Raw genomic sequence first — 16,940 nt, 5'->3', positions numbered from 1 at the left:
ACCTAAATCTTTTGGTATTTCTTTTGGTGTTATTTTGAAAGCTTTGATGAATTCTGTTAAGGTGGTTGAGCAGAATAAAGGTGAAGGGTAACTCTTTCTGACCAAGCACCTATAAGGCACTGGCAATCTTCTTCTAAGCACCTTCTTTATGGAAAGTAACTCCTTGAAGGTACAGAAATCAAGCAGCACTGTTTCTTTAGGCCCCCATAACAGTTTCCTCAGAACTCATATAATAGGCACTATTTTTATTTTATTTATCTTATTATTTTCTGACTTACAGATTTATTTTTTATTGTTTCAGGTTAGTTTCAGGGTACAAAAACTTAGGTTACAAGGTTTGCATTTGTTATGTAGAGTCCCTCTTATAATTATTTCCCACCCCCAAAAGGTGAATAGGCGCTATTTTTAATTCAATTTTGCCTGTTCTAAAAGGTAAATCTACACCAGACCACAAAAAATTATTTTAATCCTCTAACAACTCCACTGGGTATCCCACACTTCCCTATATAAAAGTAACAATATGCACCTAAAAAACTTACAGCATTCTGGCATACAGAAATCATTTCACGAGTAATTTGTCAAAATTAATTCAATAGGGCTGGTTGTAATGGCTCACGGTATTACATGATTTTATATATTTTCACCTTAAGACACGAAACCTCATATGGAGTTATCTCTGTACACCTCTATTTTTCTCTCACTGGACCCCAAAGCTGTTTACAAACAAGTATCACATCTCATTCCTTTCTGTGTTTAAAGCACATAGCAGGCCGGGTACAGTGGCTCAAGTCTATAATTCTAACACTCTGGGAAGTTGAGAAATCATAGATTTTTTCATGTATTATAGTGGATGTATTTGTCCAAAAACTACTTACACTTATTACTATTTCAAATTTAAGATAACTAGATCCAACTCTAGATCTTATTCTTAATGTGTTAATATGTTAAAAACCTGATTAAATATTTTGATAACTCTATTTCAACACAATTGGTTAATTTGATTTTGTTTTAGGCACTTAAGACATCATTCTAAAGTAAGTTTCACCAGACTGCCAAGAGTCCATGGCACAGAAAAGGTTAAGTCCTGGATAATGATTCTCAAATCAGGAGCAACAGCCCTCATTTGGAAATTGAGGAAAAAAATATTTGGAGTTATCCCAACTGGAATGTTCCAGAAATTACGAGGCAGGAGACAGAGATAATAATAAACTTCCTATTTTGCCTGAGACAGTCCAATACAACCAGCCATAAACTGGATGCTAGTAGAGTCTCAACTAAGAAACTTCTCAAGAATCAAACAGGCTCAGCGCCCACAGCACAGTGGTTACAGCACCAGCCACATATACCAAGGCTGGTGTGTTCAAACCCAGCCCGGGCCTTCTAAACAACAATGACAACTGCAACCAAAAAATAGCCAGGCATTGTGGCAGGCACCTGTAGTCCCAGCTACTTGGGAGGCTGAGGCAAGAGAATCGCTTAAGCCCAAGAGTTTGAGGTTTCTGTGAGCTGTGATGCCACAGTACTCTACCGAGGGCGACATAATGAGCCTTTGTCTCAAAAAAACAAAAGAATCAAATAAAAAGCATGACTACCGTCACCAATACCATACTTTCTGAAGTTTCCAAACATAAGTGTTTGTTCATCTCAGAGTTCAGTGGTATATTAGAATGCCTCTCTCATTCACTTCTCTGGTGTACACCACCCACTGAACAGTTTTTCATCACGAAAATCTATTTTTTTCTCCACAACTAACTAATCTGTCTGATCTAAAAACAAAATCTGTTCTCAAAAAAATTACAATATTTAGCTATCAATTATTCAGGGTACAATTATTACTCCAAGGCAGTGCTTTTCAAACTTTTTTTCTCACAGCACACTGGAACCTATAATTAAACTTCTATACCACCCTTAAACTACATTGACCGAAAAAAGTAAAATAAATATATATATACTGTGCTTTGAACTTCTTTTGAAAATAATTAATGATCTTTAAAAAATTCTGTGGCACACCTAAGATTCTCTTCTTGGCACACCAGGGTACCATGGCACATTGATTAACATCACTGCTCTAAAGGTTAGCTAAAGATTTAGCTCTCTTAGCCACTAATTTTCAAGATCTTTAACTTTTTAAAATCAATTTGTTAACTGCTTTGGGAGAAAGCAGATGAGGAGAAAAATACACATATTAACTTGCTAACGCTTGACAGCCATAAAAATATAAGGCACTGACTTAAGTCTTCACAAAAAAATTTAGTCTTTAAAAACTACCTTTTGAAACACATGCCATTAAGCAGATGAAAACATGGGGCTTAATGAGATTAACTAATTTATTTTGCCCATAAGGAAAGTGACAGAGGCCAGGACTGGTGCATAAATTACAACTTCAAAGTTCCAACAATGTCATCAAACAAATGAGTGCTTCCTATCAACTCCCAAACCAACAGTCTCATACCCTTTTGCACATCAAAAAAACAAAACAAAACAAAACAGGTCAAGTTGGGAAGTAGGAAGTAAAGACATGCATTAGAGAGCTAGTAGACAGGCTGACTCTTCCACTCTACACTTCTCTGACTTCACAGCAATACTAGCTGACAGGCAAAAAGAAATCTAAAAGCAGACAGATACAAGGAAAAGGTGCTAAGGAGAGTCTGGAAGTGACTGCCATCTTCTTCCACAGTATTAACCCCACAAGAAACAGTCTTGCATCACAGAACAGCCAAATTTGAAGTTCTGGTCCATTTAAACAGTACAGACAAGACAATCAAGGATCAACTTTAGGTTAAAATCAAATAATCGTGATGGACCTTCTGCTATCTACATTGATTTCTTTCTTAGGCTTAATCCTATCCCCTTTTCCTCCTCATGCTGTCCCTACGTTCTTACTATTTCACCTCTACTCTAAATAAAGATGTAGAGCTGTATGTTTAGTGATACAGCTCTACACCTTTATTGTAGAGTGGCCAGCATCATGGTCAATGCCTATATTACAAACTTTCTACTACTTAAGACAGTAATGGAAGAGCCTGGATGGCTATCCTGCCTGTTTTAGGTACTGAATAAAACAAAAAAGACATGATGCCTTCCTTAAGGCATTTAGTCTAGTTAGGAAAAAAAGTGTCTTTTCACTCATGCATGCCCTTTCCCTTTCACACATAACATTCATACATACACACCCTTACACAATCTTTAAGTGAGAAACATGAAGTATTAAAAAATTAAACTCAAGTGGCAATGACCAAAGTACTACCAAACTTATAAATATAGCAATGAGTAAGAATAGTAAAGGTACTGAAAAATAATTAATAAAAACAAGCGAAATCATATCCAAATTATACAGAGTGGACTGCTCTACTGAGCTGTAGGAAAACTTATTATCAGATCCTCAAACTGATCTTCACAAAAATAGAACTGTAAGCCAAACTGATGGCATCTCAGTAGTGCTGAAGAGTTAAGCTGTATGTTACACATATTAATATCTTCCTAGTTTTAATGTCACATTTGTGGGGTTTTTTGGTCTAATTAACATATTGGACAATATGCCCAGTAGATAAGACATGTGAATTCACAAACTCAAGTAATTTTTAAAGACAAAAGTACTTTAAAGGTCATTCAATCCAATTCTATTTCACAAATGAGAAAACTAAGGGCCTGGAAGGTTAAATAATTTCTATAAGGTCACACAAAACTCATCTCTTACTACTTTGAAAATTAAAGTAGGTGTGAAGGGTTTTGCTTTCCTCAGAAGAGCTTTGGAGATTTATAGTCCTTAATTCAAATTTCTTTTTAAAATGTAATATATACAAAATATTCTAACTCATTAAAACACCTTACAAATGTATGGTTTGTAAAAATACACAAAGTATACGAACTTCACCTTGAGACAAACCATAAAGTAAAACAATTTAACAATTTAACTTCCCAGCTTTTGATCATGTTACATATGTACCAGTAGAAGATCTCAGGGCAGGGAGGGAAACCCTTACCAACTGGTGTATACTAACCTCACCTGCTCCTTTACTGGCAGACTTAACAGATGCCTGATGCAGGCCAGACCAACAACATTCTCTATCATAATGATGTGGAAATCTGTGATTTCAATTCAAGGAAATGAAAACTAAAACCACAATGCGGTATCATCTCACTCCTGTCAGGATGGCCATTATTAAAAAGTCAAAATACAATAGCCACTGGCACAAATACTGGCACAAATGCTGGCACAAACGCAATGAAAAGGGAACTCTTATATGCTATAATGTGGAAATGTAAATTAGTAACACCTCTATGGAAAACAGTGTGGCAATTCCTCAAAGAACTAAATGTAAATCTACTACCATCCCACTACTGGGTATCTACCCACAGGGACAGAAGTCATTATATCACAAAGACATTTGCACTGTGTGTTTATCACAGACCAATTCACAATTGCAAAAATATGCAATCAGCCTGACTGCTCAACAACTGATGAGTAAATAAAGAAAATGTGGTGTACATATACATAATGGAATACTACTCTGCCATAAAAAGGAATGAGACAATGTCCTTTGCATCAACTCAGTGGAACTGAAGGCTATTATTCTAAGTAACTCAGGAACAGAAAACCATGTACTCCATGTTCTCATTTGTAAGTGAGAGCTAAGCTATGAGTACACACAGTCACAGAGAGTGACATAATGCACACTGGAGATTCAGAAGGGAGACAGGTGGGAGGTTGGGTGAGAGACAAAACATTATCTATTGGGTACAATCTATACTATTCTGGTGAGGGGTACTGTGAAAGCCCAGATTTCACCACTATACAATTCATCCACATAACAAAAAACCATTTGTAGCCCCTAAATCTACTGAAATTTTAAAAATTAAAAAAATATATCTGGAATTTTGAACTGACAGAACTGTAACAGTGGTGATAATAATAGTACCTAATATTTACTAAATGCTTACTACATGTCACAAACCATTCCAAGCATACTGTAATTCATCCTCCTAACTACCCCACAAGATTTTATAAATGCAGTGGCTCACACCTGTAATCCCAGCACTCTGGGAGGCTGAGGCAGGTGGATTGCCTGAGCAATCAAGACCAGCCTGAGCCAGAGCAAGACCTCCATCTCTAAAAATAGCCAGGCATTATGGCAGGCGCCTGTAGTCTCAACTACTTGGGAGGCTGAGGCAAGAGAATCGCTTAAGCCCAAGAGTTTGAGGTTTTGCTACAAGTGAAGGATGCCACGGCACTCTACCAAAGGTGACTAAGTGAGACTCTGTCTCAAAAAAAAAAAAAAAAAAAAATTTTTTTTAATAAATGACATTAAACTGTCCAACGTTGGCTCCAGAATGAGGCATTTAACTACTACCCTATATTGCCTCTCAAAAGACTGGGAATTGTTAAAACTGAGTAATACTAAGATCACTTGCTCTGGAGGGCTTACAGCCTTCTCAAGACCTGACTATTCAACCCTTTCAAACAGTCTATAATAACTCCCAGAATCCTTAAAGTAACCATACATGGTTTCTGTTACTTGAAACCAATCTAATCATCCCACAGATCAAAAATCTATAAGGCCTCATTTTTAGAAAACCGATACAGATGAAGTCTAAACTTACACCACAGATTACACCACCATTTCTTTAAATCTTTTTTAAGGAATGCATTTACAAAAAGCATTTATAAAACAGTTTCTTTAGTAATATCATTCCCTTAGACAAAAACTTTTAATGATTCCTCTATGCCTATGGGATAATAAACAATAGAACAGTAAAGCTATAATTGACCTTAGATATCATCTAGATCTCAATCCGTTCATTTTATAGATGAAGCAATGTATGGGTGAAGCTAGGCATCTAAAGTCAATCAGCCTAAGTTCATACCCTGGCTCCATCATGTTCTATTTTAGGTAGGTGATCTTGGTCAAATTACTTACTTTCTAAAGTTTGGGTTTCTTTTTCTAAAAAAGAGGTAATAATAGCACCTACATATCCAACTGTTACAATGAGCTCTAAACCATCTGCTGAATTTAACAAAGTACCTGGCACATGTTCACACACTCAATAACACACACTCAAAGAAGGTCAGCTGTGGTGGTAGTGATGAACCTGAGGTTCAGAGAAGGTAAGCAACTTCCCAAATTATGTGGCCACTTAATTGACAGAATCAGAACTCAAAACAAAAAGACCAGAGTTGCTGCCCAATAGTCTTTCTTCCATACCACCCTACAAACCCCTAGGTCTAACATTCAAAACTATCTATAATCTGATGTCATTCTACCTTTTTTTCCAACCTAATATCTACCCCAATTTTTATTCATTTATTCACCAAATACTTATTGAGTATCTTATATGTTTTAAACAGTTTCTAATGCTGAAAATATAGCAGCAAACAAAGAAAGGGGAAGAAAAAAGTAAAAAAAGTCCGAAAGAAGAGTTAAGAGAATGACGCGGTCAATAATAACTCAGTGCTACACTCCTGAAGTTTCTATTAACAGAGGAAGGATAGGGCGGTGCCTGCGGCTCAAGGAGTAGGGTGCCGGTCCCATATGCCAGAGGTGGCGGGTTCAAACCCAGCCCCGGCCAATAAAAAAAAAAAGAAAAAAAAACAGAGGAAGGATAGGTAAGGATAGAAAACATATGACACATGGACAGTCTACTTAACATCCACAGAACTTTAAATCAGGGGTGTCCAACCTGTGGCCTGCAGGCCATATGCTGATTTTGTGAGACTTTTTTTACTTATCTGTGGTGTTGGGTATCAGGAAAAGTATGCACAGATCTTTTCATTGCTAATCAGCTTTCATTAGTGTTTTGTGTATTTAATGTGTGGCCCAAAACAACTCTTCTTCTTCTAGCGTGTGGCAGAGAAAAAAAAAATTAGATAGCACAGCAAATTCCTGTGTTCAAGTATTTGCTTCAACAGACAACCTACAACTAAAACCTGAGAGCCCAAATTGTTACACTTCCTAACATTGCAGTAATTTTCTTTCACACCTCTCAACTATACTGACATTTAACTTTTTCTAATGCTCTTCTGATGTCTATCAGGTTGACTTAACCCAGAAGCTTTTGCTAACTTTCCAGATACATATTTCTGGCCTCAATGACTCATTTAAGTTCCATAAAATCAAGGTCTGTATCTTCTTTTAATACTAACAACACTTTAAGATACAGCCTTACACATCCTTTTAATATACAGATTACTTTAAATAGTTTTCCAGTATCTTATTTAGCATTATCTGGTACATCATTTGCTTTTGTTGAAAGAAGACAAGCTTTGTATTTTTTAAAGTACAATTTATAAAACTATATTTTATTAATATATCCTCTCTACAACCTATTAAGAAACATTAAATATATTAGTGTCAAAAGTAATTTTGAGACGGTATTAAGAATGAAAATATTCCTATCCTATCATTCAAAATATCACTTAAAAGATTAAGATAATGGCAAAACTTAGGCAACTTATGAGGGAAGAAATGGCAATTCGAATCAGTCATAATCTTTTTATTTAAAAAAATAAGGTGAATCACCTTATTTTAATCACCTTATCATAAGGAATCTTATGATTCCTGTAGACTTCGATCTGGTACTAAGAAATATCTCACACAAATCTACATATGCCTAAGGGAGTTAATTAACACATGATAAAGACTAATACAGCAACCATACCATATGTCTAAAAAAAAAAAATCTATATTTAAAGAGGCCTCTGACTCAAGGAAAATTAAATGTTTAGGTATACATAGTACCAAAGTAAGCAACCAAAGAGAATTCTTGGAAGAACTTAACAAATTCTGTTAATGAATCTTTTATATATGTATACATATATACATGGGAGGAGGAAGGGACGAAAATGCAAAAACATAGCTCTCAATATGGAAAAAGAAACAAGCTCATTCAACACTCAACAAACGTCTTTCAAGCACATTATTATGTGCCAGGCACAGTCTGAGGCACTTGAAATAAATCAAAAACAAAATAAGCAAAGATCTTTGCCCTAGTGGAGATTATGTTCTGGCAGGAGAAAAATCTAAATAATGAAACAGCATAGTTTCCCACAAATTTCTTATATGCTTAAGATAACATAAACTCTCAGATAAATATAATGATGCCAATCCAGGGAGAAGCAAAGTTAACAGACTGCTAAAAAAAAAAAAAATAATAATAACAATAATAATAAAGTAAAGAAAATCTGTAAAGCTAAGAGCAAAAGTTAGATAAGTGATGAAAAATTATTTCTTAATAATTCAACAGTCTGACCAAATTGACACCATCTTTTCAATTTCCCGAAATTATAAAAACTAAAATATTATTTATAAGAACTATAATGAACTTTAATAGGTCAGACGATAATTCTAGGTTCTGTAAGAACCCTAAATATCCAACATAAGCTTTTGTGACATTAAAGGCAAGGGCTGGAATTCTAGCCTTATCCATTAACTAACCTTTAAGATTTTTTCATCTATAAAAAAGAAACAGTAATAGCTCATAGACTTTTACCTGAATTAAATGACAACCAAAAACTAGAAACAACTCAAATAGCAGACAGATAAGGTACAAGGTCTCATCCTTGGAAAAGTACTTCACTGGTGAGTATCACTACCATCACCTTCTATGTACTCCCCTTGGGAAGCTATGCACCAAGGCCAGTGCCTAGGCCACCCTTCAACGCAATTTCAGAACTCTTTTTCTAGAATGGACATCACAGCTGTCCTCTTATGAGGTCTGACAATTAAGTTCAAGAACTTGTCCTAGAAAAACTGCTTTGAAGGGCATTGCATTGGTGCATAGTTTCCCAAGGAAAGGACTTCAAAGGTGACCGTAGTGATATTCAGCAAAAGGTATGTAGCACTTTTCCCAGGATAAGTTCATGAACTTAATTTTCTGACCTCATCAATCAATTCCTTGGAATAGTAGTCAGCAATAAAAAGGAATAGACAGATATAACATAAGGGTGAATCTTAAATGTATCCTACTGTGCAAAAGAAACTAGACACAAAAAAGTATACATGATTCTATTTATGTGAAATTCTACAAAAAACAAAACTGATCTACAGTAAAAGTAAACAAATCAGCAGTTGCTTGGAACTAGCAGTAGAGCAGGACGGAGTGCAAAAGAGCAAAAAGGAACTTTTCTTGATGTTGGAATGCTCTACATGACTGTCAAGCATTTGTCAAAATTCATCAAGCTCTGTGCTGTAAATCGGTACATATTATTGTATGTATATCGTACCTCAAAAATGCTGATTGCAAAAAAGGATTAAATGAACTGATCTGATACATGTCAAGTCCTTAGCACAGCATCGGGGACATAAGTAATCAATAAATAGTTGATATTATTAAAAACCAACTACCACTATATAACATCCATGGGAAGGTGGCAAAAATCAGTGATTACCTGACTTTTCTGTTTAGATGCTTAATAAACGTAAGTTTACAAAATGTGACTTAGACCAAGTGCCATGAGGACCACTAGAGACCATGTTAAAGGTCAACTGGCAGACCTTAGACAAAAGATGATGAAATAAGGAAGGGGAAGAAAGGAAGTAAAAGATGTTTTGCTTGCATGTTCACAAAAAACTCAAAAAGGCTAAGAGAATGATGCATTCATAAATCACATAGTGCTGCCAATGCCAAACAACACCTAGATCACCTCATCTAGGCACTGTCACACTTTAACTCAAAATTGAGTCAATGACTACGTAAATACAGTCTAATGATAGTTTAATAGCTACACAGAGCATAGAGACCTTAATTTTATGAGGGGAGAAGGGGTTGGTGGTGGTCAAGGAGAGCCATTCACAAAGGCTTCCAATTACCAACCAAGAAGGAAAGAACAGTTAGAAACACCAAGCAAATCCATAAGCCAAGGTTTTGTTCTTTTTAACAAGCCTGTGATTAAAAAAAACCCTTATAAACCTGGCTTATTGTACCCTCAATGAATCCCCAACAATAAAAAAAAAAACACTTATAAAGATATCTAACTAAATATCTAGATATTAGAATTTAAATTAAAATAGAATTCAAGTGAAACACAAAATATTTGTGAAATTTATGATGTTTTACTGTTGCTTAGAAACTTTATCAAGGCAGATACTTTCCTTAAAATACATAATTCTGCTCAATAACAGAAGTCTTATAAATAAGACCGGAAGAAATGAATTGGCTGTCACTCAAGGCAGCACAAGCATTCTGGCATGTATGTTAATTAAAAAAAGAAAATCAAATACCCCAATTGGACATTCTGGGAAGCACTATAAGGGTATGTTTAGTTTGGGTTTGGTTTGAAGAATCTCCACTTTTAACATGAAAAAGGCAGAAAGGACGGGACAAAGTAGTTCTCAGTTTCAACTCCAGTTCTATCAGAATTTGGATTTCCTCTTCCTTAAAAAACTGGGCAGTTGAAGCAGGCTACTAAAAAGAACCCAAGTTTAGCATTTATGCTCTAGACTGAAAATCACAAGTTTTATTAACTGAAAAAAGTTAATAGAACAAAATTGTGACAGCTATTAAGCACCTATTTTAAACAACATAAAAAAAAACTAATCTGCAAATGTTCTTCCTAAATTAAGACAAAATAACAAAACATAAGTTGCAAATTAAGAACCAAGTATGTTACTGATTGCAAAGAGTAAAATATCTTCCAGGGGTTAACTGTTCGTTCTAAAACATTTCTTGACATTTCTAAAAATAATAGGATCCAAGTAATTATCTACAATACTGATACTTTCAAGACTCATAAGCCACCTTTCTTTTGGGGTCAAAATCCTTAACAGAAATTTCCAAAGTTGTGTTTTAAAAAGTTTAATACAATTAATTCTCTTTATCCTCCCCAGGGAAAACTGAGCCAAGTTAGGAACAAATTTTATTTAAAAAACAAAAAACAAAAACGAAACAATGCTCACACATGACTCAGCTCTAAGCCTTAGGCACAAACACTGGGTTTTAATCTTACACATATTTTTAAAAAATTAAATGTTCATCCTGATGCTACGGCCTGAACATATAGGACGTTCAAGTAATCAGACACCAAAGAGAAATGTGATTAAATCACAGCAGAAAGTAGTAATAGCAGGCTAACAATGAGGTCAGAACTCCACCAGCCAATCAAAGGCACAAAAGCATTTCCTGCAATATTAATAGTCAAAAGAGAAAACCAATCACGGAAACCTCGAGCTTTCTTTTGACAGCCACAGAAGCAAGAGAACCAATCCACACACACCCGAGGTTGACAATAAGGCGGGACCGTAGGTTCATTGAAGAAATTCTTGAGGGTGCAGTTACTATGAACTTCGCACGCAAGTAACACCACTCCAGAGTCATAAACACTCTGTCAAGATGAAATTCAACCCTATGCAAAATTTAACCCATGGGGGGTGGGATGGGAAGCAGCCTTTTTGCCAAAAGGCACAGTATTATCAAAAAGGCAATTGTCAATTTAGATGCACTACATTCTTAACTTCTAAAGGGACAACCCTCCCATGACAATTTTCGAGGACGCGTCGCTGGGACCGCGCAGCGCCGGCGGCAGGCTCCGGAGCATCCCTAGTTCCTTTCTAATGCACACTGAACGAGGGCCGTCCGGAGAAGCTGGCAGAGCCCGCCCGCCCCACGGCCGGCGCCCGGAGACTGCAGACAGCTCTCTAAGGCTATGTCCCGCTCGGTAGTCACGGCCCCCCGCCCTCCCCCGCCGCAGTGCTGCACGGCCTCATCCCGCTGCACCATCTCCGGCGGGGGAGCAAAGATGATTCCCTTGCTAGAAGGAAGATGTTTGTTTTGAAAGCGCTTTACTTTCCACAGTCGTTTCTAAGAGAACCCAAGGCAAAACCAAATTTAAAAGTGGTTTTAGCCAACCAGTCCCTCCCTATCAATTAATCCTGCACCAAGGAGAAGAGGCGGAAAAAGGTAAACAGAGGCCGTACGCCAGGAGCGGCCAGCGCATTCCCTGCGCCATTCCCAGCCGCCGCTTACGGCAAGGCCCCCTTACGGCAGCGTAAGCAGCGCTGCGAGCTAATCACAACACTGGGACGCAACAACATGGCGGCCGCGGGCGGGCGCTACGCCGGCCGAGAGTTTACGCTACTCCGCCGGCGTAGAGTCCCATGTGTTGGAGCGGCAGCGGCGCCCTCCAGCGAGCGTAAAGCGCTCTGTGAATGGCGAGGCCCGACTGACAAAGGGGAGGGGGGAGGAGAGAAGGGGGGGTAATAAACACTCGAGTCCCTACCGATTCCTCCTCCTTCTCCATCCCGGTGGGCATCTGGGGCACGGCCCGGTTGATGGAGACGCAGTCGTTGAGATCAGGCATGTCCTTGCCGCGGTAGATGGGCAGCGGTTTGGCGGCGTCCAGCGCCCGCGCTCGGAAGGAGAGTTTACTCATTGTCTCCCCGCCTTACAGGAACAGCCCGGGCGGCGGCGGCGGGGCGGGCGGGGAGGGGGGGAGGACTCCCGCCGCCTCCTCCACCTCCTTCCTCAGTGCAGCGCGGCCGGCCCGCTCCTCCTCCTCCTCACTGCCCCCGGCCACACCATGGGCGCCCACCCCGCCCGAAAACAGCCCCCCGCCGCCCGCGGCCGCTTCCACACACTAGATCCGCCGCTCGCCCGCCCGCTCCGCTCCCTGCGCCATGGCCAACATGGCGGACATTACCACAGCGGCGGCGAGCGATCCCGACAGCCCGCGCGAGAGCGCGCCCCCGCCGCGGGGACGCGCCTCGCCCTCTCCCTCCCTCCTTCCTCTCCCTTCCCCTCCCTCGCCTGCCCACCCACTCTCTCCGCGGCGCTGCCGGCCCGCGGGAACGTGCTCGGCCTCGGGCCGCTCGGAGGAGATGGGGAGGTAGCGGCGGCGACGGCGCCTCTCTACTCGCCGGCTGGCGCCCTTGCCCTGTGGCAGGTGCCAGGTGCGCAAGTTCACCGCGCCCGAGAGCGTGCGCCTCTGCCTCCGCGGCCGCGGTCACCCCGCTCGCTGGGTGCCCCGAAGGAAGGCACCGGGCAAAAGACGGAGGCGCCGAGCAGCGCGTGTGTGCAGAAGTCTGAGAATGGGAAGGGAAGATGTCGACCAGGGCCCCAGTAGCCACCACCCAAGCCTGTACTTATAAAGCGCCTATCTGCAAGGCGCCTCGAGAGCAGGCTAATTCGCATCCTCCACTTCGCACGTCCCAGGGAGCTGCGAAAGGTCCCTTCTGTCTGCCCACTCGCAGAGGTGCAGCCCTCCCGCGTCTAGCCCGGCCCGAAAACTCTCCCGCGGTCCCAGCCCTCTTCCCCGCGTTCTCTCTTCGGTACCTGTCCAAAAGCGCTCTCCAAAGTGAGGCATCCTCGCTCGTCCTCGCCTTCACGGAGGATGGTGGCAGTGAGGGTTAGTGGTTTGAGGCTGATGGATGCAACAAGTGAACTTGAACCCGTCTCCCAAACTTCAATGAAGCTTTTTAGTGGATGGTAGATATTTCTCGGATTTCAAAAATACCATAGTTCTTAAAAGTTCAACTTATAAATTTAACCAAGGCAGTATTCACAAAGTAGCAGGTGTGTGCAAAAAATGTTGGGTGCTATGGAAGATGAAGTCTAAGGAAAAGTTACTGTTCTCAGGGTGCTTTCACGTTAATGAGCTGCCTGGACGGTTGAAAAGATGGGTAACAGTGAGAGATGTAAAAAGTTGAAGAAAAAGCAGGTAAATGACAACCCAGCTCCCCCCACCCCAAGCGTAAATATGTGAATGAAAGAATATAGGAGATGACACAGGCAGTAGACAGTATGTGATTAATTACGAAATAAGGTCTACAAGCAATAATTGCTGTGATAGTTCAGAGAAGGGAAACGTTAATTTTAGCCTGAACTGGTTAGAGAAAGTTCTAAAGAGGAGGGAAAATCAAGCTGACTTAAGTACAGCCATTGTTGACATCAAGATTCCTTAGCCAAGAGTTTCCAAGTTAGTCTTTAAGAATTATAGATTTCTTACAAAATCCCTACGAAGAATATAACACGTTTTACCGTTTTTCTAATAATTGGTAAATATTTTGCCTACCTCAGAGAAAGGTAGATGGTTTGCTAAAGTCCAACAGTGAAAAAGTTAATTCTGTCATTTCTATTTGAATCATAACTATATGTTTTCCTCTATTAGCTCCTTTTCTTTCATTTCCTCCCCCTTTCTCTTTTTCCTCCTCTGGAATTTTTTCTTCACCTCCTCCTCCTGTAAAGAAGAATGGTGATACCACTTCACGATTGTGTCTGAATAGTACTGCATATAATCAGTTTGTCCCAGCAAGACTTGGAGCATTGTTTAGTGAGGCTTGAGTGTTTTCCACCCACTTTGTTGTTGGAAACAATGGAGATGTTGTGACTCAGGTTTTGTAAGCAACACCTTCCTCAAACTTATGGGCACTTCCTGCCTTGACTGCTGCCCTCTGGAACAGTTCCAGTCCTCTGCTAGGAAGAACAAGAAGTTCTTGGTAGGTGGTCAGTGCTAGTTCAAGCCTGAAAGGGGGGAAAGAAGCAATGAGTCATCCAGGGCTTTTATCTGGTTGCCCCACACCACTTGTTGGGTTCAGAAAGGATAGCTTTTTTCTAGTCCCTATATTTATTGTTAATTTTCCTCAGGGAAAGTCTCAGGAAAGGAAATTCTGAGTATCTATAATATACCAGCCATTATAGTGGAGATTCATATATATATCGACACACATATATAAGTTGAATTCCACTTAATTATTACAATCCTATGGAAGAAAGAATAATTTTATGGATAAGGAAACAGAGCCTCAGATAACTCGCCAAGTTTCAATTCTAATAATTTCCAGAACTGGCTTCAAATCCATATCTAATCTGACTCTAAAACTCTTGTTTTCTCAGTGGTGCTACCCTTTTATCCAAGCTCTTCAGGTTATCAACCACTCAGTGTTCTAAAGTTGCTAATTCAAAGTTAATTTCTCAGACAGACCTTCTGAACAATGGCTAATAGCATAACCCAGAGCCTATAGATACACTAACTCCAAGGAGGGCAGGAACAACATCTGTTCTTTTAATCACTCTATTTACAGTTTCGTGCCTCAAATACAGTAAGTATCTAAGATACATTTGTTGACTGATACTCCATGAAGGAATTCAGTGATACCCCATTCCTCTCTAACTTGGAGTTCACTTACCTCACTGGCCTGTGTCCTGACCTAACCATTATTGTCAGTATTTGCTCCTATCATGGCCCACCCTGTTTTCCAGCTTCCTACCTTTGGACATAGGAATTTTAGAACCAATTAACACAATTTAAAGACATTTTGTTGAAATCTGAAATTAAACTATAGGATTGGATTTTTGTGGTGGTAGTTGTTTTGTTACTGTTCTTTTACTTTGTAAAAGATTTCTTCCCCAAATCTCCATTTCCTTCTTGCCCTGTAGGCAAAGATTATAGAGCTGGGAGTAAAACAGTTAGAAGCAAATAACACAGTACACTTTTCAGCTGAGACACTTGTTTTCTTGGCTTCCAATTCAGTGCCCAAACCAGAATGCCTGGGTTTCACATTTGGAAAGTTGCTTTCATTTTAAATATTATATTTCATAGGGTAAAGTTTATTTCTAACCTCTATTTGTTGAATACCTATATAATAATTTGTGCTAAAAACAGAAAATATCTTTTCAACTTTTGAAGTAATCCTCTTCTAAAATGTCTTTATCAAGACCTGCTTCTAATGGCTGTGCAGCCTAATAGCCTATTTTAATTTCCACGTACAGTGCACTGAGTACAGTCATTCTAAAATCAGTCCACTTCAAATACGGTGGACCAATTCCAAATGACATGCCCAGCAAGTGCAATATGTAAGTACCCACGAATTAGAACCAGTTTTAAAGCCATCTCAAAAATAAAAATAAAACCACTGTCTAAATTAAAATAAATATCAAGTAACTATAAGAACAGGGATTATATTCCAGTTTCCCTGCTGTCATCAGGGCACACAGCTTCCAGATAATGGACACATTTACTTTTTGAAAGGAATCTTAAAACTAGTAAACATAGTTGCCATTCAACTATTTCAGAGTTTTGTAAATGTCATGTTCTTTTTAATTGGCTCCTGGTTTCAGCAAACTCAATTGAAAGTTAATTGGGTTGGTATGTGAACTGTATCTCCACCTCTTATATTCCCAGGAATGAGCCTTGCACCAATAAAGCTTTGTTGTTTTCCATATGTAATCTGAACGTGGGGTCTGCATTCATTACAATCAGCTGGACTCGTCCTGTAGTTCCAGTGCCCTTTACTGAGTCAGCTATGAATCTTTAGACCATAGGAACAGACTGCACTGACAGGTGACAAGCCGAACATGTACTTCTACCTCTATATTTGCCACAGTGGGAATACCAGATGGTAAATAAAAATTTGTGGCTTTGGCTCAGTCTCTTAGAAGCATCTCTTCTCTCAGACCCGGTTGGAATCACAGGGTGCCACCTTGTGTATAAGCTGACAATTTACTTCCCATTTCCACACAGGATCCAGATAGACTAAAAAAAGAATCAGCCTGAAAGTTCTGTATTTTATTAACTAAGAAAAAATGAAACAGATGTAATTGAAGGAAACAGATTTGAAAACACAGATCTTGAGGGTCTACAACACCCAGTCTTGAACCACACCATCAGCCTGTCTCATCTGCTGCCCCACGCCTGACAGAAAAACACACCCAATGTCCCACATTTGGACTAGACTGACACCACTCACGCAGGCTTTTGGATGGGGATACCAAAAATAAGTACACCTCTTGCAACAAAGCTAATGAATCTGATTTGGACAGTTATCTGCATCCAAACAGCAAGTAAGCTATGTAGATTTAATTTCAGAATTTTGGATTTCTGATTGGAATTAGGTTCCATTGAGCTGATCCTAGTTAGTAACATACATGATAGTGAAGTTTAAAAGAACGGCTGAGTTTGAAATGGGAATACAATTGTTGGTGCAAGACTATGGGAGGTAAAATAGGATCTT

At 39.4% G+C, this 16,940-nt stretch overlaps 1 protein-coding gene across 2 annotated transcripts in view; it reads right to left on the bottom strand.

The window, feature by feature from the left end:
• Positions 1-12,633, bottom strand: part of EPC2 (enhancer of polycomb homolog 2) — a 161,733-nt gene extending 149,100 nt beyond the window's left edge. Inside the window, exon 1 of one of the 2 annotated variants that reach the window (XM_053597616.1) lies at positions 12,212-12,633. In XM_053597616.1, the coding sequence (XP_053453591.1) occupies positions 12,212-12,364 (153 nt within the window). In that variant the 5' untranslated portion in view covers positions 12,365-12,633. The remainder of the gene's footprint in view (positions 1-12,211) is intronic. The other variant, XM_053597619.1, reaches the window with a different exon arrangement.
• Between the last annotated feature and the right edge of the window lie 4,307 nt (positions 12,634-16,940).

The sequence above is a fragment of the Nycticebus coucang genome, chromosome 7, assembly GCF_027406575.1.
Source record: "Nycticebus coucang isolate mNycCou1 chromosome 7, mNycCou1.pri, whole genome shotgun sequence".
Lineage (NCBI taxonomy): Eukaryota > Metazoa > Chordata > Mammalia > Primates > Lorisidae > Nycticebus > Nycticebus coucang.
This window is presented reverse-complemented; position numbering and strand designations above follow the sequence as displayed.